The sequence below is a fragment of the Crinia signifera genome, chromosome 4 (genome assembly GCF_055691185.1).
Source record: "Crinia signifera chromosome 4, ASM5569118v1, whole genome shotgun sequence".
NCBI lineage: Eukaryota > Metazoa > Chordata > Amphibia > Anura > Myobatrachidae > Crinia > Crinia signifera.
In genome coordinates, this window is record NC_139220.1 from 196,398,478 (window position 1) to 196,423,015 (window position 24,538).

Sequence of the window (24,538 nt, forward strand, 5' to 3'; positions counted from 1 at the left end):
CTAACCCTCTCTGTATATGATACATCAGTCCCCTGCAGTGCACATGGTTTTGTCCATTTAGAGAAAGAATTTACTTTTGTGAGTGAACCAGAATCAGGCCCATAGGTTTTTAAACAATTTGCCGCTGTTTTTGCTGATGCACGGACTCTCCGACACTCGATAGTTGGAACATTGAATTCCCACTGTCTAGTTACTATCGGATAAGACAAAACAGCCCAGTATTCCACCTGTCGGGATGCTCCGACAGTCGGCATCACGGATTGAATACCCCCCAATGTGGCATACAGTGCAGGATATAGAGCAGGTTGGATAAGGTGCGGCATATAGGGCCAAATTCAGGTCGGTTTGCAGGTGAGGCAGATGTAAAATGTGCAGAGAGAGTTAGGTTTGGGTGAGATGAGTTCACACTGAAATCTAAATTGCAGTGTAAAAATAAAGCAGCCAGTATTTACCCTGCACAAAAACAAAATAACTCACCCAACTCTAACTCTCTCTGCACATGTTACATCTGCCCCACCTGCAGTGCACATGGTTTTGTCAATTAAAGAAGGAGTTACATTAGGTGTGTGCAGACAGATGCACCCAGAGCACAGATGTGTGAAAGGTACCACTGACAAACACCTATTTATGGCCCTGCATACAGCTATGAGATACAGGGGGTCATTCTGATTAACAAACATCCATGTGTGTTCACACGTGGGTTCAATGTTGAAACTCTGCTTATGCTCATGTGCAGGGCTTCAATGTGGGCGCCTTCGGAGATTTGCATAGTCTTTGTGGCGCTCGCAAAGTGGGAGGTGCGAAGGCGGCATTCCAGTAAGGAGTAAAGGGGGCATTCCAGTAGATAAATAAGAAGGCCTACCTGGATTTTTCTCTACCTTTTCACCTTCTTTGGGGGAGGGAGGAGGTTGGCGCACATTTTATTTAATTTCATCTGAAAAAGCAATGAGAGATTTGCAACTTCACCTTGGGAAGAGTATGCAGGACCCAACTTGCACCTAATTGCATTGACCGCTAACAATTCTAACCCTGAAAATAAATACAAATGAGGGACCTTTATTCTGGTTGATTCACAAGGCTTGTGAGTCCACCAGATGCCACCCTGGAAATGCAATCCCGATCCGATTCCGATGCGCGTTCACGTATCGCAAGGCAGAAAGTCTGCACTATATAGTCAGACTGGTATGCAAATCGGATGTGCCTTGCGATCTGATCCCGATCTGATCTCATCGGATCGTGGATAGTATCTGAAGGCACATCGGACCGTGTGTACACACCATAAGAATTGTCAATTGCATGCCACTTAAAAGAAGTACCACTAGGTGGTGCTATAATAAAGTTTTACTCTATTAATAACATTTATATACTGTACTGTATATATCTGTGGAAAGTGAAATACTGTAGGAGTATGTGCTCTGTATGCCGGTGTGTGAGGAATGCTTAATTTTTCACACCACCCCTAAAAAGATTTTTTTTTAAATCTTATTTACTTTCATTTAAAAGTGAGGTTGTTGGTAGGGTGGGACGTTGATAAAAGTATGTTTCACAAGGTTTTTAGCAGTCATGCTTCACAGTAAAACTGGAGAGTGATAAACAACCAGCCCCTAATTGCCAATTTTATAACCCATCTTGTAATGTGATACTTAAGAGCAAATTAGCTGGTTTTTTTAATCACTCTCCACTTTATCACTAGCTTGATACATCTGGCCCACAGCATCTCTGTGACTGCCGTAAATACAAAAAACATCCTAGTGACCATCAAACAATGCACAGAGCATCCTAGTGACCCCCATACAATACAGAAAATAGCTCCTTTTTAGTAAACATGGTTTCCATTTATTTTAGCTTTTGGGGTAAACGAAGATGATCTTGTGTTAGAATTCAAAACGTAATAATATTTTAAATATTATTAAAAGAAATCTTACATTTACATACAGTCCAGTTTAGAAGAAATATGTAAGTGTTCATAATCTTAATTTTAGTGCGCAGTGGCCTGATCAGTGTTCCCAAATGCCAGTTTCCCTAGGGTGCAGTCTGACCAGCCTATTGGTTGTTTTGATATGGATGACAATCACATAAAAATCTACTTTAAAAAACATGACATTTTGATATTTTATATCAATATTTTACAGAAACCACTTGCAAAAGAATGCCAGGAGATAAAGGAGGAAATCTCACTTGGGAGCCCCTCACCTACAGAGCATTGATGGATTACAGACCCTCTAGAACACAGCCTGGAAAAGGTTACTTTACCGCCAGTAACTTATTCATTTAAAAGCAACACTTAATGAACCCTACAAATAAGCTGAAAAGGCCAGTAAACAGCTTGTAATTCAAAGCATAAGATAACAATACAGAACCAGGGCTGGAAATACCATTCGGCAGCTGCATATGGGATCCAGAATCTGGGGGATAACTCTGAGGTGTGCCCCACCCCCTAAATTCACCACTGATGTTATTCAATACGTGCCAAATTTTCCTATAGTCAGAAAAGTCATTTTGGCCAAATTCGACAATCTAGGTGCTCCAAGCACTGTCTTCTCCATTATGGGAACAGGAAACTGGTCGCTCGACCCGATTAACCCATTCACACTGCAAAGCAACATGAGAACGAACCAGTAAGAACCCTTTTTTTACCGGTTGGTATTGCTATGTTGCTACTGGTGGTTTGCTGGACCCGGTAACCCCTTTCATATCGCACCAAGTACCGGATGAAACCAGCATGAACCCAGTAATTAGGTGCGATGTGAAAGGGGTATAAGCCAGAGGCATACGAGGACTGCAGACGACATTGCAAGGCGGGTTGTGTGCATGCGCACAGATTTATGATAACCGGGAATGCTGCCACACTCCTGCATCCATCTCTGAATAAGGCCTTATGTACCAGTTTTTCATTGAATTTCCATATTCTGGAGTTTTTTTTAAGTTAATACTAGCCTGATTTTACATAAATAAGTCAATCCTGCTTTAAATCTAGCTGGAAAAAAAATCATCAAAAACTTTTTTGGGAAAATTCAAAATCGTACTTAAAACTTTTAGTTTTGCTATAAAAACAAGGAGCACACAAACGACAATCTAAAAACTAAAATAAACCGCTCAAATTTACCTAATTTCCAATCACTCTCTTTTTGGTCTTCAAGGCAATCTCAATTTTTCCTTAAGTAAAAAATGAGTGGTAGCAATTATTTGGATAAAAAAATCAATTTGCACTGAAAGGACAATGTGTTTATTGTTGTGAAAATGTTAAAGATTTTGTATACAAATTGTAAGCTTGTTAGTAGGGCAGCTTAGTTATTATCTAGTCTTGTTTGTTCCCAATTGGTAAGCAGTGGAAAAGTATGCTAGGTTAGGATTTCAAGTTATACAGTACATAGTATAATAGTACAGCAGTTGAGGACATGCAAATCATTTTATATTGTGTAACTACATACATTAATACACTTTTGAAGCTCTTTTTATTACATTTAATTTATTAATGAACACTTTTCACACAACTATAATTAATAACTTTAGATGGGTTTCTGGCAAGAGCACCAATAAGGATTTGTATCACACTAAAATATTAAGAAAAGGACTCCTCTTCTTCAATATCACAATATTCTGCTGCCACTTCTTCATAATCCTTTTCTAGGGTTGCCATATATTCTCTTGCTTCAGAGAACTCCCCTTCCTCCATCCCCTCTCCCACATACCAATGTACAAATGCTCTCTTGGAATACATTAAGTCAAACTTATGGTCCAGTCTGGCCCAGGACTCTGCTATAGCAGTAGTGTTACTCAGCATACAGACCGCACGTTGAACTTTGGCTAAGTCTCCACCTGGGACCATGGTGGGTGGTTGGTGGTTAATTCCCACCTTAAATCCCGTAGGACACCAATCAACAAACTGGATGGACTTTCTGGTTTTAATTGCGGCTATTGCGGCATTGACATCTTTGGGCACCACATCACCTCTATATAACAAACAGCAAGCCATGTATTTACCACGTCTGGGGTCACATTTCATCATTTGGTTACAGGGCTCAAAACAAGCATTAGTAATGTCCGTAACTGACATTTGCTCAAGATAGGCTTTTTCTACAGATACAATTGGTGCGTATGTGACTAAAGGGAAGTGTATTCTAGGATAGGGTACTAAATTAGTCTGGAATTCAATAAGGTCCACATTTAGTACTCCCTCAAACCTCAGAGAGGCAGTGATAGAAGATACTATCTGCCCTACAAGTCTATTTAAGTGTGCATAAAATGGACGCTCAATATTCAAGTTATGTTGGCATATGTCATAAATAGCTTCATTATCCACCATGAAGGAACAATTGGAGTGGTCCATAGTTCTATGAACAGCTAGAATGGAATTATATGGTTCCACCACTGCAGAGGACATTCTTGGTGCAGGATAAATGCAAAACTCCAAAATGGACTTTTTCTGATAGTCTGCAGCTACTTTTTCCATCAACAAGGAGCTAAACCCAGACCCTGTGCCACCGCCCAAACTATGGAAGACTAGAAAACCCTGGAGTCCTCCACATTGATCTGCCTGTTTAGAAAAAAAAGAAAAAAAGTAGGGATGATTTCAGAATGTTAAAGATATGCCTGTAATTCATATAGATTTGTTTTCCTAATACATGAGGAATAAACAAAAAAAATAAAAATCAGCCCAGTATATATGGATGCCTAAATAAACAACTATTATTGAACACTAACCTATCCATGGTAGTCCATGTTTTTTTAGATCCAAAATACTAGAACACTCATCAACTCAAAAAGAAACCAGATGGCACATATTGTATCCAAAATTCTGTGAAAAGTTCTGAAAGGAAATATACCGGAAATATACCGTGACCTATACCCAGATTTATTAGCCACATTTGTTTTAACTAACCTACAGGTGCTACAGTCTATTTCATAATAACTGGTAGAGCACACTAGAAGCTTCATGTCTGGTGATCATAACCGGAAGTGATCACTTCGGAAAACATTCCCTTCCTATTAAATTGTCCAGAAAATAAAAAGGAATAGATCAGTCTTAAAAAAAAACAGACAGACAGAACTAAGCATACGATAGGGAGTAGCAGCACAAACTATTAGCTGGGTGTTTATACTTGTGTTAGAAAATAACTAGTTGCAATAAGGGAATAATTTGGTTTAAGTTATGAGAGAGATTCAATGAAAAGCATACCTACTGTATACTGGATATGAGGCCTGATTCTGAGTGGTCACCTCCTTCTTTAAGCATTTCACCTGCTTCTCATTTAACGCTCCATGCTCTCATTATTGGCTGCTCCAAGCCCCTTGTCCGACCTCCCCTTCCCTGCACCAATCTGTCCTAAATGTCATGGCTAGCCTACAGTTACTTCCTTTCTCCGCAAAACAGCTCTTAGTAACCTCCAGAATCCAATTCAAGTTACTCCCTTTCAAAGCCCTTACTAATATCTACCTGACCTTGGCACAATATACTGATAACCAATTCACTCCATGACGTCAACTGCTCCCTTCTAAAATAAACTCATCTGACTGTAAACCTGGAATGTTTTAAGCATGCTCTGAAAACCACCTTCTACACCCTATCACCACCCAACTCTACACATTACCAGATACAATATAATTAGAATATCTTCTGAATGACCAACTCCCTCTAGTTTGTAAATATTTGCCTTTTGAGGTATGAAGAAATGAATGAATGCACCATCATTTCTTAAGTGCAAACAATTTAATGAAAACAAGATTCTTGGAAGAGTCACTGGTGCAGATATTGATTCTTTCCATGTTATCTACTAAATAATCAAGAGACTATACAGTGTATATACTTGCCAGCTTCCGGATACGATCCATAACCTTATCGATCACCTGCTTTCCAATAGTGTAATGACCACGGGCAAAATTATTAGCTGCATCTTCCTTGCCAGATATAAACTGGTCTGGGTGGTACAGGGAGTGCATTTTACCTCTTCGTATTTCATCTGTAAATATTTAAGAGAAGATATTCAGTGTCCAGTCTACATCCGCAACTACTACAGTTATCAAGTAGAGTAGTCAAATGTAGAGATCTATGGCTGAATTATCAAAATGGAAAAAAAGTCCTATAGCTGCCAGAAACAGGAGGGGGAGAATATCCAACGATGTGCAAACCTTGTATACAACCTTGTAGCATACATTCAGCACAGATTGTTTTTAAGCCGCTTTCAATCTGCATTTGATTCGATGTGTGCTCCCGTTTTCTCTATATCGAAAAGAAAAATAAACTGTGCAGGCAATCACATTCGATCCAGTATATCGAATGCACATCGACATCGATATTGAATGCAAAAGTGGAACTGGGGAAATCAAAAGCAAATCGAATCAAACTCAAATCGAAAGTAAATTGATGCGTGTGTACACACTTTTAGTTCTGCATAATGGGAGGTCATTCTTCTTACCAATTACTGACGGTTCCAGGTCTATGAACACAGCTCTGGGTACGCATTTTCCAGATTCTGTCTGTATAAAGAAGGTTTCTCCAGATGAATCATCTCTATCATCCACAATGGTTCCATCTAGCTGTATCCCATGTTCCAGGCAATACAGCTCCCAGCAGGCACCACCAATCTGCACTCCAGCTTGGCCGATGTGAACAGATATGCATTCCCTCTGCAAAGTACATAATACGGTACTTGTTTCCTATCTGGGCGCCCAGGTTTTCTACGTACGGCACCGTAATGAAATCGGATCGCATCGCATCGGATTCGGTACTCGATGATGTACGATGGTATACGATGCGATGCGATCCGATTCGATTTCCCATAGGAAACAATGTGAAATAGCTCAATTTAGCCAAATTATCATAGGAACAATAGTAAATGGGCCAAAAACACCCCTGAACATTGAAATGTCCCCCCAAAAGTAGTTGACGCCACCCCGCCATCAACGTGAACCCGAAGCGTGGCGAGTGCAGCGAGCCCGCGAGGGGCGTCGGTACGCGTCCTCCGACCTTTTCATGCCCTACTATCCACTAGGGCGTGGAGTGAGAATAGAATAGTGTGGCGAGCGCAGCGAGCCACCGAGCCCGAAGCGTGGCGAGTGCAGCGAGCCCCGCGAGGGGACGCGGATACCTTCACAGGTAAACGCGTCCCTTCGCGGGCTTCCCAGGTGTCCATGGCGACGCGGACACCTGGGAAGCCCTCGAAGGGACGCAATTACCTGTGAAGGTATCCGCGTGCGCTCGCCACACTATTTTATTCTCACTCCACGCCCTAGTGGATAGTAGGGCATGAAAAGGTCGGAGGACGCGTACCGCCGCCGCTCGCCACGCTTCGGGTTCACGTTGATGGCGGGGTGGCGTCAACTACTTTTGGGGGGACATTCCACTGCTCTGTGGGTTTTTTGGGGGTTTCTGGCCCATTTACCATTCTTCCCTATGCTGATTTGGGTAAATTGATCCATTTAACATTGTTTCCTATGGGAAATCGAATCGGATCGCATCGCATCGCATCGTTCAATATCGTGTATGTGTATTTGTGGTATCCGATGCGATGCGATCCGATTTTTATACGGAGAATAGCACGGTGCGCAATTAACTTAGCGGGCGCCCAGATAGGAAACAAGTACCCATAATACAGTTAGATTAATATCAACACATCCTGAGATGGTTAAAATTAAAAAATATATATTTTTTTTAATGATGAAAATAGTAATTTAAGGAAGAGAATCAAAAGTTTGCCTGCCCCCACAAGGGTCCAATTTATTAAACAGCCAATTAAACCTTAAAAATTTACCTGGACTGTTTGATGAAACCCAGACAAGCACATGGAGAACAATACAACTACTCAAATAAGTTGGCATCAAATACAATAACGATTGTGCTGTCAGTTAAACAAATAACAAGGAGACACTGTGATCCTAATAAATGGGGGTATTTAATCCCTGCCGCTATTTCCGTCAGGAAGGTGCCTATTCAATACTGTCCTACCCGACAGCATTGAAGAGACAGCTGAACAGATTGGACCTGTTTTCGCAGGCACTCCCCTTTTCACCAATCGGCAGGCTCAAAGCTCAAAAATAAATTCTAGCCTCAAAAAAACAATTGAAAGAAGCAACTGGGGTTTATTACAGATCTAATTTTTGGTTGCTCTGGGTAGATGATGCTTGCATTTAGGACAGGGGTGGCCAAACCAGTATCCGGACTCATGATAGATTGACTCTAGGTCGACAGTCATAAGGTCAACTACTATTGGCCGACAAGGTCAAAGGGTCAACATGGTCAAAATGTCGACATGAGTGTTTTTTTTTTTTTATTGAGCCGGCATGTGCCGACAGGCGCCATTTCATGCCCTACCATGCACTATAGTGTACCCAAACCATGGCGAGCCATGCGAGGTGACGCACTACACTTAGACGGTGTCCATACCGACCTATGTCGACGTAAACGCCCAAAAAAACATGAAAAACTCATGTCAACCTTTTTCATTTCAACCTTAAGACTGCTGACCTTCTGACTCTGTTGACCTTTTGACTGTCAACTTTGACATTGTAGATCTAAAATACCATAACCGGCCAAACCAGCTCATGTTGCCCAGACCTCCTGTGGATCTGTAGAATGCAGATCCACAGTTAGGAATGACTGCCAGCTCGCTGGTCTGGAAAACAGTTTTTCCTATTCAGGTCTCAGTGTCTTAATAAGCATTTCATTTAGCAGCATTTAGTTTTTTAACTGTTTTTATTTGATTGTCATTACTTCATGTTATCAATTTATTATTACATTGTGATTTTATCACTTAACAATATTTGGCACCCCAATATTTACCATTTATGGGATTATAATTTGAGGTACTTGTTTCCTAGCACGGCCCCCGTCGTGGTACATCGCATGCCTTAAGTTAAGGTACTTAAGACATGCGATGGACGCGATGGACCCCATTTTCTGTGTTTAACTGGCTCAATTGCCGGTAAAACGGAAAATCTAATAAGGGGCCGCGATACGACCGACGCGATCAACGCGATTTCCCCATAGGGAACAATGTTAAAGTGAAAATCAGGTTGATAGCGTCCGACGCGGGTCATTATAATGGCCCGCGATGCGATCAACCCGATTTCACATAGGTGACAATGTTAAATGGGCCAATATGGCCCATTTAACATTAAATATGTTAAAGCATGGTTAATGTCCCCCCCCCCCCCATTTTAAACGCCACCCCGCTATTGACGCCAACCCGAAGCGTGGCGACCTTTTCATACTACTATCCCCGTCGGCGTGGAGTTGAGAATAAAAAGTGTGGCGAGCGTAGCGAGCCCCGCGGATACCTGTGAAGCCCGCAATGGGCCGCGATACCTGTGAAGGTATCCGCGTCTGCTCGCCACGCTTCGGGCTCGGTGGCTCGCTGCGCTCACCACACTTTCTATTCTCAACTCCACGCCGACGTGGATAGTAGAGGTAAGAAAAGGTCGTAGGACGCGTACCGCTGCGCTCGCCACGCTTCGGGTTGGCGTCTATAGCGGGGGTGGCGTTAAAATTGGGGGCCATTTAAAACATCAGGGGGGTTTCTATACAAATGGGGTGTTTTGGGGCATTTCACATTAAAATCAATGGAAAATCGAGTTGATCGCATCACATTTGGTTGGCATGCGATGGACGCAATTTTTTCCGATGCGATGCTCACAATCAAAATCAGTGGGGCCGTGCTAGGAAACAAGTACCTAATTTGATAGCCCTTTGATGTACACCGCAGCTTGGCAGGACCACCCATCTACTGTGCCTCATTTTGGTAACCAAGTTACCATCCTCTTCTTTTTTTAAACCAAAATGAGTAAGAATGCATGGGAGTATAACATACTGCAGGTGTAGTTTCCATGGGGCTGTATTTACACAGGAAATTTGGGAACCTTTCTTATACAAAGAGATCCATAGTAAGCCGTCATTTTAATAAACAATCACACTTTTTGATTACTCGTAATAAAGTTAAAAATGATCAATGTGTATACAGTATATTAAAGATTTTCATTCTATGAAAGATCTTGATACTCCTGTATACAGGTTCTGTAGCTAGCTGACTTCAAGCCTACATTTCACTTGGTATAATCAACCACGGAACTTGAATAACACGTGTCCCAGTTTAAAGGGAATAGTATGAACCCTAATCTAGCCGTAAGAGAACCATAACCATTCTATAGCAACATTGCTGCCAACATTTTTAAATGTATTTCAGGCATAATTTTTCATGAAAGCAGGTTTGGTCTAGCTCTACACTAATGCACTATAATCCTAGTCAGGACCGCAGTACTAAACTTCATCATCAATAGAGAATGGTTTTAAATACTCCTAGAAATATTGATGGATAGGAGGGTCAAAGCATAGCAAGAGATAAAATTGTGAGATATGAGGTACCAGCCAATCAGCTCCTAAATGTCATTTATCAAAAAACCCTGTAAAATGTACATTTGAACGTGATTGATAAGTACTTTATCCAGAGGGGAGTGTGCTTCCCTGCACCCATATGTGGCAGATTAACCCTGACTTTATCACTTAACATTTTCTCTCTCACCACACTTTAATAAATACACCCCTTAGAAACAAAACAAGAATAATGAGGTGTTTTACAAAATGAAGAGGGTTGTGTGACTTGTTGTATTCAGGTAAAAGGAACATTGTGCAGTGATTTTATTGTATTAGCAGTTCTCCAAGCATATCTGTAAAATCTGGGAATCCCACAGAACATGACAACTACAACACAATATTTGAAACTGAAGAAAATAACCTAGTACAAACAATTCAATGGATCATGGGCAGCAAAACTATTTCCAGCTATTGCATTAGAAGTCACTCACCATGGTGTAGAAAGGGTTTAGTATTCAGTAGAAGAATTTGCAGAGCATTCTTTCATAGATTCAGTTTATGACAATTGGTAAGTTCTGGTCATTATTTGCAACACAGCCTTAAATTGAAGAATATATTCTAAATCAAATAGTGATTCCTAATTCAGTCACAGTAAACCCTCTGACAGAGTTCCTCAGTTCTTTTCCTGAAGTACTACAACAAGACACAGTCTCCTGATTCCTTAATCGTATTCATCTGGATTACTTCATTTGGCTGGGTTTGAATTCTGTCACACCTGCAGAATGAAATCTATTAAGAATGATCTGTTTGGGCTACCAACATTTATAAATGATTAAAGTGCGTACACACTGGCCGATATATTGGTAGTTCGACTGAACAGCCGATATATAGATGCACCATCGGCCAGTGTGTATGAGCGATATATCTGTAAACGGTGTCGTTCACAGATATATCCTTTCAGCTGGGTACACACCTACAGATTTATCTGTCCAATCTGTCTGTATTGGAGAACATGACAATCAACTATTTGCTGCCAAACACTGGAAAACAGAAAATGGTCATTCAGACATATTGGTTAAATCTGTTTAATTTAACAAATGTATCTGGACAATATTTTTTGTCCAATTCCCAGCAATTGGAAAAAAATGATTAATTGTCATTTGCTCCCATACATTACCAGATTTGCGATCACACCAGTAGGGTGACCAACTCATCCCTTTAATCCGGGACACATATTAATTACACAGGTTCTGTGGCTGGCTTTCACCTGGTTTTAAACTGCCACAGAACCTGTGTAATTAATATGTGTCCCGGATTAAAGGGATGAGTTGGTCACCCTACACACCAGACAGATACATTTATAGTTGTGTACCCAGCTTTAACTAGCTAAATAATCAGGAGTAAATATTTCATTAAACTTGCCTTTGTGTCCCAAGAATTTTCTTAATACTTTGTTTGCAAAAAAAGTAATACATATTACTAGGGTTACCACCTAGTCCCTTTAATTCCGGACACATATTAATTACACAGGTTCTGTGGCTGGCTGACTTCAAGACTCCACTTCACCTGATTTTAAACTGCCACAGAACCTGTGTAATTAACATGTGTCCGGAATTAAAGGTCCTAGGTGGTAACCCTACATATTACCCAAAATCTGTAACATACTTGCCTACCTGACCCTCTCCATGCGGGAGAAAATACTCTGTTTCTGGACTTCCCTGGTAATGTATGATTGCTATCACCTGTGGGGAGCTAGGTAAAGGTGTTTCACCACAAGTGATGGCAATCATACATTACCAGGGAAGCACAGGAACAGAGCATTTTCTCCCGCATGGAGAGGGTCAGGTAGGCAAGTATGATCTGTAATGTATTAAGCTTAAACTGGGTACACACTGGGAGATATATCTGCAGATCAATCAGATTGGGCAGTGCGTTCTCCATACACCCGATCCGTCGGGACTGACATCTAAAATGTAAACGCCCATGAAACGTGGGGCGTACGCATATGGTAATGAGCCCAAACAGCCCTTCACGCCCCTCTCCGACCCCTGCTCGGATGGTTCCTTACGATTATTTTCTGCACGGACCTCACGCCATGTTCGTTCGTGCGAGGCAGTCACACATGTGCAGATACGCCTCTGCTCATGCGCAAACACCAACCATCGGCTGTCCGTCCGCACTCGGAGCCATCCGACTCAATCAGAATAAAGGCCAGTGTGATGTGAAGATATATCTTTAGTGTTGCAAAGTCGACGCAATATATCTGTGAACAACGCAGTTCACAGATATATCGCTCGTACACACTGGTACACACTGGCCGATGGTGCATCAATATAATCGAACGGCCGATATATGCACCTTTAAAAACAAGGGCTGAAAATGTGCACATCCAATCAGCAAAAAGTGTGCACGTCCAATCCTTGGGAGAGATGCAGTGGTGAAGTTGCCCATAGCAAGCAATCCGCTAGTAGTTAAGGTGAGAACGGTCATAGGGGGTTATGATTGTTGCTGTGCAAATTTGCAGAGCCCTGCGATCAGATAGCTGCCATTCTGGCTGGAGCTGATGTCACACACCCTCTTTAAAAATGCCTGCGTTTTCATGACACTCCCAAAAAATGTCAGGTTAACACCCCCAAATGGTGACTTCCTGTGAATCAAATTTTGGGCAGGCTGCAAATAAAAAAAGTTGCCAATTTTTGGCTCGGTGTGTGGTCGCGCACCAGGCTGCAACCCAGATGCATGCGCAGTTGTTTGATAATCAATCGGCTTGCAAATTCGCACAACAGCGATCAGGTCTATATAACCCCCATAGTCTCTTGGGAATTTTAATCATAAATCTTGTAAAATGCCTTTTGATTTGTTTTATAGGAATCAGTCTTTTTAACCTTACCCTTACCCTAAGTTGATTATAAACTGTCCATTAGGTTGTCAAAAGCATCAAGTATTTAGTTTAGATTCAGTTTGGCCACACTTTGACAAATTATAGTATGTAGATGTAATTAGAAGGGATGCGCACCTGCCACTTTTCGCGTTTTGGGTTCTGATTACCTTCAGGTTTTGGGTTCCAGGGTCGGAATGGCTCCCGTAACCGGCATGCGGAGCAGCCCCCCCGCGGCCATGTTTGATTTGGGCAAAGTGCTGCGGCCACTTCCCATGGCCCAGCCAGCCCAGGGGCGAGTGCTGCCGGACCCTTTTTTAAGAGTTTTGGGCCGGCCCACCGGGAAATAGCCCGGTTTCCCGGTGGGCCAATCCGCCCCTGTTGGGTACTACTGGGTTTTACCAAAACACCCCCTCAACGTTTTGGTTTTTGGGTTCTGATTTTTTTTTTAAAGCATAAAAAAACACTAAAATAACAGAATTTAGGTGTTTTTTTTTTTCTCCTACGCTATTATTAACCTCAATAGCATTCATCTCCACTCATTCCGGATTCGGTATGAAATCCCGACGGTCAAAATCCCGACAGGGTCAAAATCCTGAATTGGTCATAATACCGACAAGAACAAAATCCCGACATTTAAAATCCCAACAAGGTCAAAATACCAACATATAGAATGTGCAGGGGAAACAGTCAACATGACTTTCCGTCGACAGGTCGCGACTCGACATGGGTTTTTTCACTGTTTTTTTTTACCCGAATGTCAACACAGTCGACATGGACACAGTTGGCAGTGAACCGCAGCCCCTCGCTGCGCTCGCAATACTTCGGGCACGGTGCCTCGCTGCGCTCGGCACACTATTTTCTTCTCCCACCACGCCCTAGTGGATGGTAGGGCATGAAATACTGCCTGTCGGCACATGTCGGGTCAAAAAACAGTGAAAAAACCCATGTCGACCTCGCGACCTGTCAACAGAATGTCATGTTGACTGTTTCCCCTGTACATTCTATATGTCGGTATTTTGACCTTGTCGGAAGTTTAAATGTCGGGATTTTGTCCTTGTCGTATTATGACCCATTCGGGATTTTGAACCTGTCGGGATTTTGACTGCATCCCCTCATTTCTAGTCAATTCTGAACACCATACACCTCACAATATTGTTTTTAGGACAAAAGGTTGCACAGAAGTAGTTGGATAACTATGATAAGCGACACAAGTGGACGGCACAAACACTAGACTGATACGGCACACTTAATAGCACCCCTGGACTGATATGGCACACTCAGCATCACCCCTAGACTGATATGGCACACTTAGCATCACCCCTGGACTAATACAGCACACTTGGCAGCACCCCATGAATTATTACGGCAGACTTGGCTCACCCCAGGATTTATACGGCAGACTTGGCTTACCCCAGGAATTATACGGCACAGATGGTGGCACCCCTGACCTGATAAAGCACACATGACGGCACACATGGTATTATACAGCACAAATGGCGGAACCCCTGGACTGACACAGCACACTTGGAATTATACGGCACACATAGGGCCTTATTTTGGTTCATTCTTTCTGACAAAATCCTTCTTAGATGGGCAAAACCATGTGCACTGCAGGTGGGGCAGATGTAACATGTGCAGAGAGAATTAGATTTGGGTGGAGTTTTACTTCAAAGTGAGATCTATATTGCAGTGTAAAATTAAAGCAGTCAGTATTTTCCCTGCACAGAAACAAAATAACTCACCCAAATCTAATTCTCTCTGCACATGTTACATCTGTCCCCCTGCAGTGCACATGGTTTTGTCCATCTAAGAAGGATTTTGTCAGAAAGAATGAACCAAAATAAGGCCCATAGTGACACTCCTGCAGTAAAAAGAGTTATTCTTTTAATAAAAAAATGTCAGCACCCCTGGATTGATACAGCAGACTTAGCAGCACCCCATAAATTATACAGCACACTTGGCTCACCCCTGGACTGATACGGCACACTTAGCATCACCCCTGGACTGTGACGGCACACTTAGCAGTACCCCATGAATTATACAGCAGACTTTGCAGCAACCCATGAATTATATGACACACTTGGCTCACCCCAGGAATTATGAGTCACACATGCGGGCATCCCTGACCTGAAACAGCACAAATGGAATTATACGGCACAGATGGCGGCACCCCTGGACTGATACGGCACACATGGCGGCAGGCATGGAATTATACGGCTGACAAAATCCTGCAGTAAAAATAAAATTATAGATTATTTTAATTAAAAAAAAGAGCAACACACCTGGAATTATACGGCAGACTTAGCAACACCCCATGAATTATACAGCACTCTTGGCTCACCCCTGGACTACAGCGCATTTAACAGCCCTTGCAGTAAAAAAAAAAATAACACCTTATTTTTATTTTCATTAAAAAAAGGGCAGCTCCACTGGTCTAATACGGGACACATGGGGGCACCCCTGGAATTTTATGGCACACATGCGGGCACCCCTGGACTGATACGGGACACATGGGGGCACCCCTGGACTGATCCAGCACCCATGTGTGCACCCCTGGATGGATACAGTACACATGCGGGCACCCCTGGACTGATACAGCACACATGTGGGCACCCCTGGACAAATACAGCACATATGTGGGCACCCCTGGATGGATACAGTACACATGCGGGCACCCCTGGACTGATGCAGCATCCCTGGACTTATACTGGGCTCTGGCAGCAGTAATTAAAATAATGCAGCCCCCTCTGTAGCACTAGCGGCCCCGTCTTTGCATTAATAACCCCCCCCCCCCCCCAGCAGGTTTCCCCCTCACCCCCCTCAGCAGACAGCACGGACACATCCGTGCTGTCTGAAATCACCAGCCTGTTTGAAAATGGCGCAGACCGCCGGGAACTGTATATCCCCAGGTCTCACGAGAATCCGACGCAGGATGATGACGTTTTAGCCTCGATTTGGACTCGGAAAGATGGCAGGAACCGGTGAACTCCTCGGATCCGGCCGCGGATCAGGTAAGCTTGGGTGCGTTCGGATCTCTAGGATCTGAACCCACTCATCTCTAATTAGAATCTTCTAGCTTAGGTAGAGGTATATAAAGGGTAGTCAGGTGATCCATCTTCCTCTTGAGTCTGGATTTTTTCTGCAAGATCAGGGGACACATCGTGCTGCAAGGGACAGGAATCAGAGCTAAGTACCAGGCAATTACTAGTCACCTATTGCTGCCCACTGCAAACACTTTCTGCCCCCAGCACCATGCGCCGCTCTCAAAGGCATGCCCCCCCTCCCCGCTGGCTCTCCGACGCGGCGCGTCCCCTGTCTGCTGCAGCAGCGCGTGGGGTCACCGCTCGGGAGTCGCGGCCTACCGCCGCTACACCAGCCAGCCCGCTTCTGTTCTCCGGGCGGGCTGCCTCCTCAGCGTCCCCCTCCCCACCTCCAGCGGCGAGCGTGGTAGGCGGGTCCTTGCCGGCATCGCCGCTGGATCTATCCGGCGTGCGGCCTACGCACGCGCCGAGCGGGGCGCGGGGTGTGCACACGGTTGCACCGTCCCCGGGCCCCGCTCTGCCGCTCGGATCACCCAATTCAGCCAGCTCTGGTAGAGCTAGCGCTACATATCTCCCCAGCCCCCTCGCGGCAGGGAATGAGCCCCGAGCGGTGGCTGGGGGTCAAAGACACCGCACAGGAGCTCCACTCCGGCGGTCATACAGGCCCCCTCCACTCCAGACATTAGGTCTGATTGGCCCATAATTCAGGGGGGTGCCAGGACACCCGTGCAGGGGGGTGGGTATGATCCCATACAAGACCTTCTTGCCACAGGCCACGGTACTCTAGCACCACCTGCTGGGCATCTGGCCTCCATGCTCTCCCAGGGTCCCATTAGGGTGCACATAGGGGGTTTCCTGCCTGGCCAGGGCACCCCGTCCGCCCGGGCTCCCCTGGTGGGGCCCTTTCACCAGCTCCCCACACTGCCACCCCCGGGTTGGGGGGGTCTTGGATGCCATCACACGGGGCCACCCGCAGCAGGGACCCACTGCAGGTACCCTACCCCGGGCCACTTCACCGTTTCCCTACTGTGTTCCCACCGGTGCAGGGGCAATAGTTCACCCCTCCATGGCCCTACCCAACACAGCAGGTACAAGGCCCCGATATGCAGCATGCCTACCAGCCGCACTGGGTGTACCCCCACGCAGCGGGTCAAAGCCATCAGGGGTTCCAAGGATCTGGTATGGGGGGGCACTACCCCAACTACTTCGGGCAGGGCTGGCCAAGCCAGCAGCACTATCCCCCGCAGTTCCCACCGGGCTCACACTGGGGTTTTAAGCATAACTTCCCGCCCCCATCCAGTTCAGGGTATCACCAGGCCCCGGCTGCTAGCAGCGCCACCATGACGTCAGCCACGGCCACCTAATCCCGCAGGGAGGTAGGATTACCTGTGACCACCAGTACCTCGTTAACCTTTTCTGCTTCTCCCGAGGTATCGGCAGTACGGCAGCAAGTGGTTTCAGAGGCGGAACGTCCCTCCAGAGACAGCGACAACGAACCAAGGCCGGAGGGCAGGCCAGCATCAGCGACAAGGGCTTCAGCAGCTGACGCAGCTTCGGGCGTCCCTTTGGCCGTTGCAGGAACATCACAGGAGGCCGTGTCGCTGGGCAATGGGGACATACCGGGTGATGGTGAGCACGATGATGACGATGTTGATTCTTCTTGTTCCACATCTGGCCACTCCTCTGATAGCAGTGATGGGTCGGGTACCGGTAGACGCCCCCGTAAACTAGCCAGGTTGGTGGCGCGTGCGGTAGCAATAAAGGTGGGCGGTAGTAAGCAGGCCAGTACAGTCAAGCCCGCGGAGGCACCACAGCCCTCCACAGACATGGTCCATTGCAGCAAAACGGCGGTATCCTGCGGCTTTCGCAAAGGCATCAAGGGTAAGATAGCCAAGGGGAAATTTGTGGACGTCTTCACATTGACTAGCGAAATTAAGACGGAACACGAAAAGGCCAAGAAAGCTGCTGGTGCCGGTGAAAACCCTTACAGGAGTTTTCACCACTGGCTCAAAGGGTTCCTCATATTTGGGTCATGCTACCTCGACACCAGGCCTGAGGAACATAACAATGTGCTCAGGTACATATTTGTGGTGAACGAGACATTCATGGCTTACAAGGGCACGGCGTGGAGGGACTACAACGACAAGTTTCGTCTGACCCACGACGGCACCCGTGTAATGCCCATGGGTCTCAAACATGTCGAAATTTGGTTGGAGGTCATCGGGAAAGGCCATCAGGGTACAGAGGCAGCCCACAAGAAGCCATTTCTTGCGGGGAAAAAGGGGTCCAAGCCCGCCGCCAAAGGCAGATGCTATGCGTTTAATGACTCCAAATGCGACAGGGCGCGAAATGCCGTTTTCGCCACGAGTGCCGCAACTGTGGAGCCAACCACCCCGCCAAGTCCTGTAAGTCAGGCACGGGTGGCGAGCACAACGCTGGCACTAAGTAAGGCCCCCTCCCCCATAGTCTTAGACGAGTTGGTACTGCGGTTGCGTTCCTACCCCAATAGGGAGGACGCTTTGTTTTTATTACAAGGTTTTCGTTATGGCTTTAGTTAGGTGGTGAGACAGAAGGTGCAGGCCGAAGTGGCGTTGGGCAGAATGGTTGGCCCATTCGCCTCCGAGCCATAGAGCAACTTGTGCTTCTCGCCGTTAGGCGTGGTGCCCAAGAAAGCTCCAGGTAAATACAGGCTCATCCAGCATCTGTCTCACCCTCATGGGTCATCCATTAACGATGCTATTCCTGATGAGGTGTGCAGTGTTCGTTACCAACTTTTTGACGAGGTACTTGCATTGGTGCGGGGATTTGGCAGGGGCGCCCTGATGGCAAAGTTGGACATTGAGTCCGCTTTTCGCCTGCTCCCGTTAAACCCTAAATCCTTCAGATTTATGGGTTCCTGCTTGGATGGTGGGATATTCCTCGACAAGTGTTTGCCCATGGGTTGCTCCGTCTCTTGCTCCTACTTTGAGAAGTTCAGCACTTTCCTTCATTGGTGCGTCCAGGAAGCCTTAGGGTGCCCTGGAGTGGCGCATTACCTGGACGACTTTCTCTTTGTGGGACCCGGAGACGGGGATACCTGCGCTTTCATATTGTCCACGGCGATCAAGGTGTTTCGAACCCTCGGGGTGCCTATCGCCGATGACAAGACCAAGGGGCCCACATGTGTAATATCTTATCTCGGCATTGAGATCGACACTGCTGCAGGCTGCTGTCGCCTTCCGGCTGACATAGTCAGCAAGTTGCTGGGGCTCATAAGGGAATGTTTGGCCCAACTTCGGCAGGTCCAGTCCTTACTGGGTTCACTGAACTTCGCATGCAGGGTGATACCAATGGGCAGGGTGTTCTGCCGCAAGTTGGAGAGGGCTACAGCAGGGACACGGGACCCCCATCACATGGTCAGGTTGTCACTGGAAATTAGAGACAACATGGTCGTCTGGGCATCATTTCTGGTAAACTTCAACCGGGAGTTGCTCTGGCCCTCTGAACCTGCGCCTAATGCGAGGCTTCAGCTATTTACAGACGCTGCTGGTTCCACAGGTTTCGGGGCATTTTTCCCAGGGGAGTGGTGCGCGGCTCCGTGGCCTCAGTCATGGGTAGACAGAGGTTTTACTGCCAACTTATTGTTATTGGAACTCTTTCCAATAATCATGGCAGTGGGGTTGTGGGCTCAGAGGTTAGCGAACCAGACAATCGTGTTCTGGTGCGATAACCTGGGCGTGGTGCACGCCATTAACAACCAGCGTACCTCTTCACCTCAGGCCCTACGTCTGTTGCGGCATTTAGTTTTACACTGCCTGCAGCATAACATTCATTTCATGGCGTGACACGTTCCGGGGGTAGAAAACGGCATAGCTGATGCGCTGTCGCGGTTCAACTTCGCGAAATTTCGTGAGTTGGCTCCTGACGCGTCCATGTTCTGTGTGGCAGATTGTAGAGCAGACATGATGGGGCTAGCATTGCGATCCCTGGCCCCTTCCACCAGTAGGGCTTACTCTGCGGCACAACAGGACTGGGAGGCCTTTCAGGAGTCCCCGGCGAACCGCGGTAAGTCAGTCGATGACCGTTTGCTGGCGTTCGTATGGGGGCATTACAGTTCTGGCCGGACAAAGTCCACCATGTCGGCAGCCCTAGCAGGGATAGCTTTCCACGCCAGGCTGCGCGGGGCACACGACCCCACCAAGTCCTTTGTATTGGCAAAGGCTTTGCGTGGGTGGGCGAAAGAACGCCCGGTAGCAGCAGATGCACGCAAGCCGATTGATCTGCTGATGCTCCGTAAGTTAATTACCTGTGTACAGGGCATGGCGGAAAGCGCAGCGGAGGCGTCGCTCTTTCGAGTGGCATTCTCGTTTGCGTTTTTTGGGGCCTTTAGGGTAAGCAAACTTGTAGCGGCCAATAAGAGTGCCACTGATTACGGTTTGCGGTATGAAGACATGGTCTTCCAGGAAGGTTTAGTCCTTTGCAAGATCCGCCGGTCCAAGACCGATCAGTTGGGCAGAGGCCGCTGGGTTACCCTGAAGTCCCAGCCGGAAGGGGAAATATGCCCCATGCGTTTGGCCGCGGCATACCTGCCTCTGAGGCCGACCCCTCCGGCGCAGTTCCTTGCGCATGCAGATGCATCACCTTTGACGCGCTTTCAGTTCACTCCGGTGTTTAAGCGATGTGTGACTGCGTTGGGTTTGGAGTTCGCCGACTACGGGAAGCATTCGTTCTGTATTGGTGCGGCCACCAACGCAGCAGCGGAGGGTCTTCCAGTGAATGCCATACAAGAACTCGGCCGCTGGAAGTCCTCCGCTTATAAATCTTATATTCGTTTAGATAAGGTTTAGCACGCGCCTGTGGCGCAGGATACAAAAACGATGTTTACACTCGGTTTTGGAACGGCAGCGTTCCGAAATCGAGGGTGTGAAGGGAATTTTTAACTTTTTCCTCCGATAGTGGGCTGATTACAATTGGCTTCCCCTCTCAAGTCCACCGGAGGTTTTTTAAGGTTTTCCTCTTCACTTGGATTCTAGTGTACTAATTCATGTTGTGCATTATCTGTTTAACCCTAAGTTGTGCATCGTACAGTTTAAGTTTGAATGCTAACAGGTTAGGGTTTTCTTTTTCAGCCCTTCCCCCCCTTCAACAACTCATGCCACTGTCTGGTTCGTCGGGCATTCATTTTCTGGGCATCCAAGCATCAGTTAGCTGTCAGGGCCCGGGTAGAGCTAGGGGCAAGGGCAGTCCATTGGTTTGGTGTCAGGGGTCTCCGGTGGAATGGTCTTTTATCATTGTTGTCCGACAGAGAGCGTCGGTGGGGTCGCCCGGATGTGTTGGTTGTCCACTTAGGAGGGAACGACTTGGGTCAGGGTACCAGCATAGGCCTTATTTTGAGGATCGAGGCTGATCTCAAGACTCTGGTTGGCTGTTGGCCCGGATTGCGGATCGTTTGGTCCGACATAGTGCCTCGTTTTAATTGGAGAGGCTGCTGGAACCCCAAGTCTTTGGAAAAAATCAGGCGCAAAGTAAAATTTGCGGTCTCCAAGGTGGTCATGTCCATGGGAGGTAAAGCTGTCAGGCACCCCTCTTTAGTACTGAAGTCCCCATCTTTCTACAGAAATGATGGAGTCCACTTGTCAGAATCAGGCATGGCCGTCCTCCTTCAGGATTTGTTTAGTTGTTGCAGATAGGAGATTATGTTTGTTTTACTCTTGGTTTGCTTTAGCTTATTGATAGGGTTGGCGGGCTAGGGTTCTGCAGTAATTGTCTTTAACCCCTTCCCGCCGCAGCCTGTTTTTGCCTTCCTGACAGAGCCCTTTTTTTCAAATCTGACAGGTATCACTTAAGTGGGGATAACTTTTTTTTGCTTTTACTTATCCCAGTGATTTTGAGACTGTTTTCTCGTGACACATTGTACTACAAGTTAGTGGTAAATTTGGGTCGATACAGTCTGTGTTTTTTTGTGAAAAATACCAAAATGTCGTAAAAAAATGGAAAATTTAGCAATTTTCAAAATGTTAAATTTTCTGCTTGTGAGACAAATAATCACACCACTCAAAATAGTTAATAACTCACATAGACCATATGTCTACTTTATGTTTCCATCATTATTTCAACATCCTTTTAATTTTTTTGGACACTAGGAGGCTTAAAATATGAATAGCAAATTCTCAAATTTTCAAGAAAATTTCAAACACTGATTTTTTTAGGGACCAGTTCAGTTCTGATGTGACTTTGAGGGACTTGTATGTGAGACACCCCAATAAATGATGCCATTTCAAAAACTGCAACCCTCACAGTATTCAAAACAGCATTTTGGAAGTTTGTTAACCCTTTAGGTGTTTCACAGGAATTAAAACAAAGTGTAGGTGAAATTTCAAAATTTCATTTGTTTTGCAGATTTGCAATTTTAATACATTTTTCTAAGGAACACAGTAGATTTTACTAGAGAAATGTGACTAAAAATTGATTCCCCCAATTATTTTGTTTTCATAAATATCCTATATGTGGCCCTAGTGTGCACGTTGACCAAACCAAAGGCTTCATAATAGAAGGAGCACCTACTTGATTTTGGAGCCTCCTTTTTATGAGATTATTTTTTAGGCACCATGTAGGTTTCTAGGCACCATAAGATGCTAAAAGTTAAGAACCCCCCCACAAGTGACCCCATTTTGCAAACTACACCCCTCAGGGAATTCATCTAGGGGTATAGTGTACATTTCAAACCCCCAGGGGTTTCACCAATTGTGGTACAACTGGGCAGTGAAAATGAAAAATTAAATTTTTTACACAAAAATGCAGTTCTGGCTCAAAATTTTTCATTTTCACAAGGAATGAAGGAGACAAAGCACCCCAAAATATGTGCCCCAATTTCTCCCGAGTACGGCAATGCCTCACATGTGACCAAAAAATACCATTTGGGTGCATGGCAGGACTCAGAAGGGAAGGAGTGATATTTGGATTTTGCAGCACAGATTCTGGTGGAATGTTGGTGGGTGCTATGTCGCATTAGCAAGACCCCCGAAGCACCAATACAGTGGAACCCCCCCACAAGTGACCCCATTTTGCAAACTACACCCCTCAGGGAATTCATCTAGGGGTATAGTGTACATTTCACCAATTGTGGTACAACTGGGCAGTGAAAATGAAAAATTAAATTTTTTACACAAAAATGCAGTTCTGGCTCAAAATTTTTCATTTTCACAAGGAATGAAGGAGACAAAGCACCCCAAAATATGTGCCCCAATTTCTCCCGAGTACGGCAATGCCTCACATGTGACCAAAAAATACCATTTGGGTGCATGGCAGGACTCAGAAGGGAAGGAGTGATATTTGGATTTTGCAGCACAGATTCTGGTGGAATGTTGGTGGGTGCTATGTCGCATTAGCAAGACCCCCGAAGCACCAATACAGTGGAACCCCCCCACAAGTGACCCCATTTTGCAAACTACACCCCTCAGGGAATTCATCTAGGGGTATAGTGTACATTTCAAACCCCCAGGGGTTTCACCAATTGTGGTACAACTGGGCAGTGAAAATGAAAAATTAAATTTTTTACACAAAAATGCAGTTCTGGCTCAAAATTTTTCATTTTCACAAGGAATGAAGGCGACAAAGCACCCCAAAATATGTGCCCCAATTTCTCCCGAGTACGGCAATGCCTCACATGTGACCAAAAAATACCATTTGGGTGCATGGCAGGACTCAGAAGGGAAGGAGTGATATTTGGATTTTGCAGCACAGATTCTGGTGGAATGTTGGTGGGTGCTATGTCGCATTAGCAGGACCCCCGAAGCACCAATACAGTGGAACCCCCCCACAAGTGACCCCATTTTGCAAACTACACCCCTCAGGGAATTCATCTAGGGGTATAGTGTACATTTCCAACCCCCAGGGGTTTCTCCAATTGTGGTACAACTGGGCAGTGAAAATGAAAAATTAAATTTTTTACACAAAAATGCAGTTCTGGCTCAAAATTTTTCATTTTCACAAGGAATGAAGGAGACAAAGCACCCCAAAATATGTGCCCCAATTTCTCCCGAGTACGGCAATGCCTCACATGTGACCAAAAAATACCATTTGGGTGCATGGCAGGACTCAGAAGGGAAGGAGTGATATTTGGATTTTGCAGCACAGATTCTGGTGGAATGTTGGTGGGTGCTATGTCGCATTAGCAAGACCCCCGAAGCACCAATACAGTGGAACCCCCCCACAAGTGACCCCATTTTGCAAACTACACCCCTCAGGGAATTCATCTAGGGGTATAGTGTACATTTCAAACCCCCAGGGGTTTCACCAATTGTGGTACAACTGGGCAGTGAAAATGAAAAA

General features: G+C 45.5%; 1 protein-coding gene across 2 annotated transcripts; it reads right to left on the bottom strand.

Moving 5' to 3' along the window:
- Positions 1-3,210: 3,210 nt before the first annotated feature.
- Positions 3,211-12,806, bottom strand: LOC146074820 (tubulin alpha chain-like). Of its 2 annotated transcripts, none has more exons than XM_083183339.1 (5): positions 12,665-12,806; positions 10,798-11,081; positions 6,417-6,627; positions 5,808-5,960; positions 3,211-4,533 (listed from the first exon to the last, which is right to left on the bottom strand). In XM_083183339.1, exons 2-5 carry the CDS (start codon positions 10,798-10,800, stop codon positions 3,563-3,565), a joined length of 1,338 nt encoding a protein of 445 aa, XP_083039465.1. In that variant the 5' UTR covers positions 10,801-11,081; positions 12,665-12,806; the 3' UTR covers positions 3,211-3,562. The 2 variants fall into 2 exon arrangements, with proteins under 2 accessions (XP_083039465.1, XP_083039464.1); XM_083183338.1 differs by lacking the exon at positions 12,665-12,806 and adding an exon at positions 11,280-11,381.
- Between the last annotated feature and the right edge of the window lie 11,732 nt (positions 12,807-24,538).

Excerpts from the sequence above, each read along its gene's own strand:
- LOC146074820 (XM_083183339.1), bottom strand. Across the intron at positions 5,961-6,416 it reads CCTGGAACCGTCAGTAATTG|ATGAAATACGAAGAGGTAAA; the intron begins GTAAGAAGAATG and ends AAATATTTACAG. Across the intron at positions 4,534-5,807 it reads TCGTATCCGGAAGCTGGCAA|ATCAATGTGGAGGACTCCAG; the intron begins GTATATACACTG and ends CTAAACAGGCAG.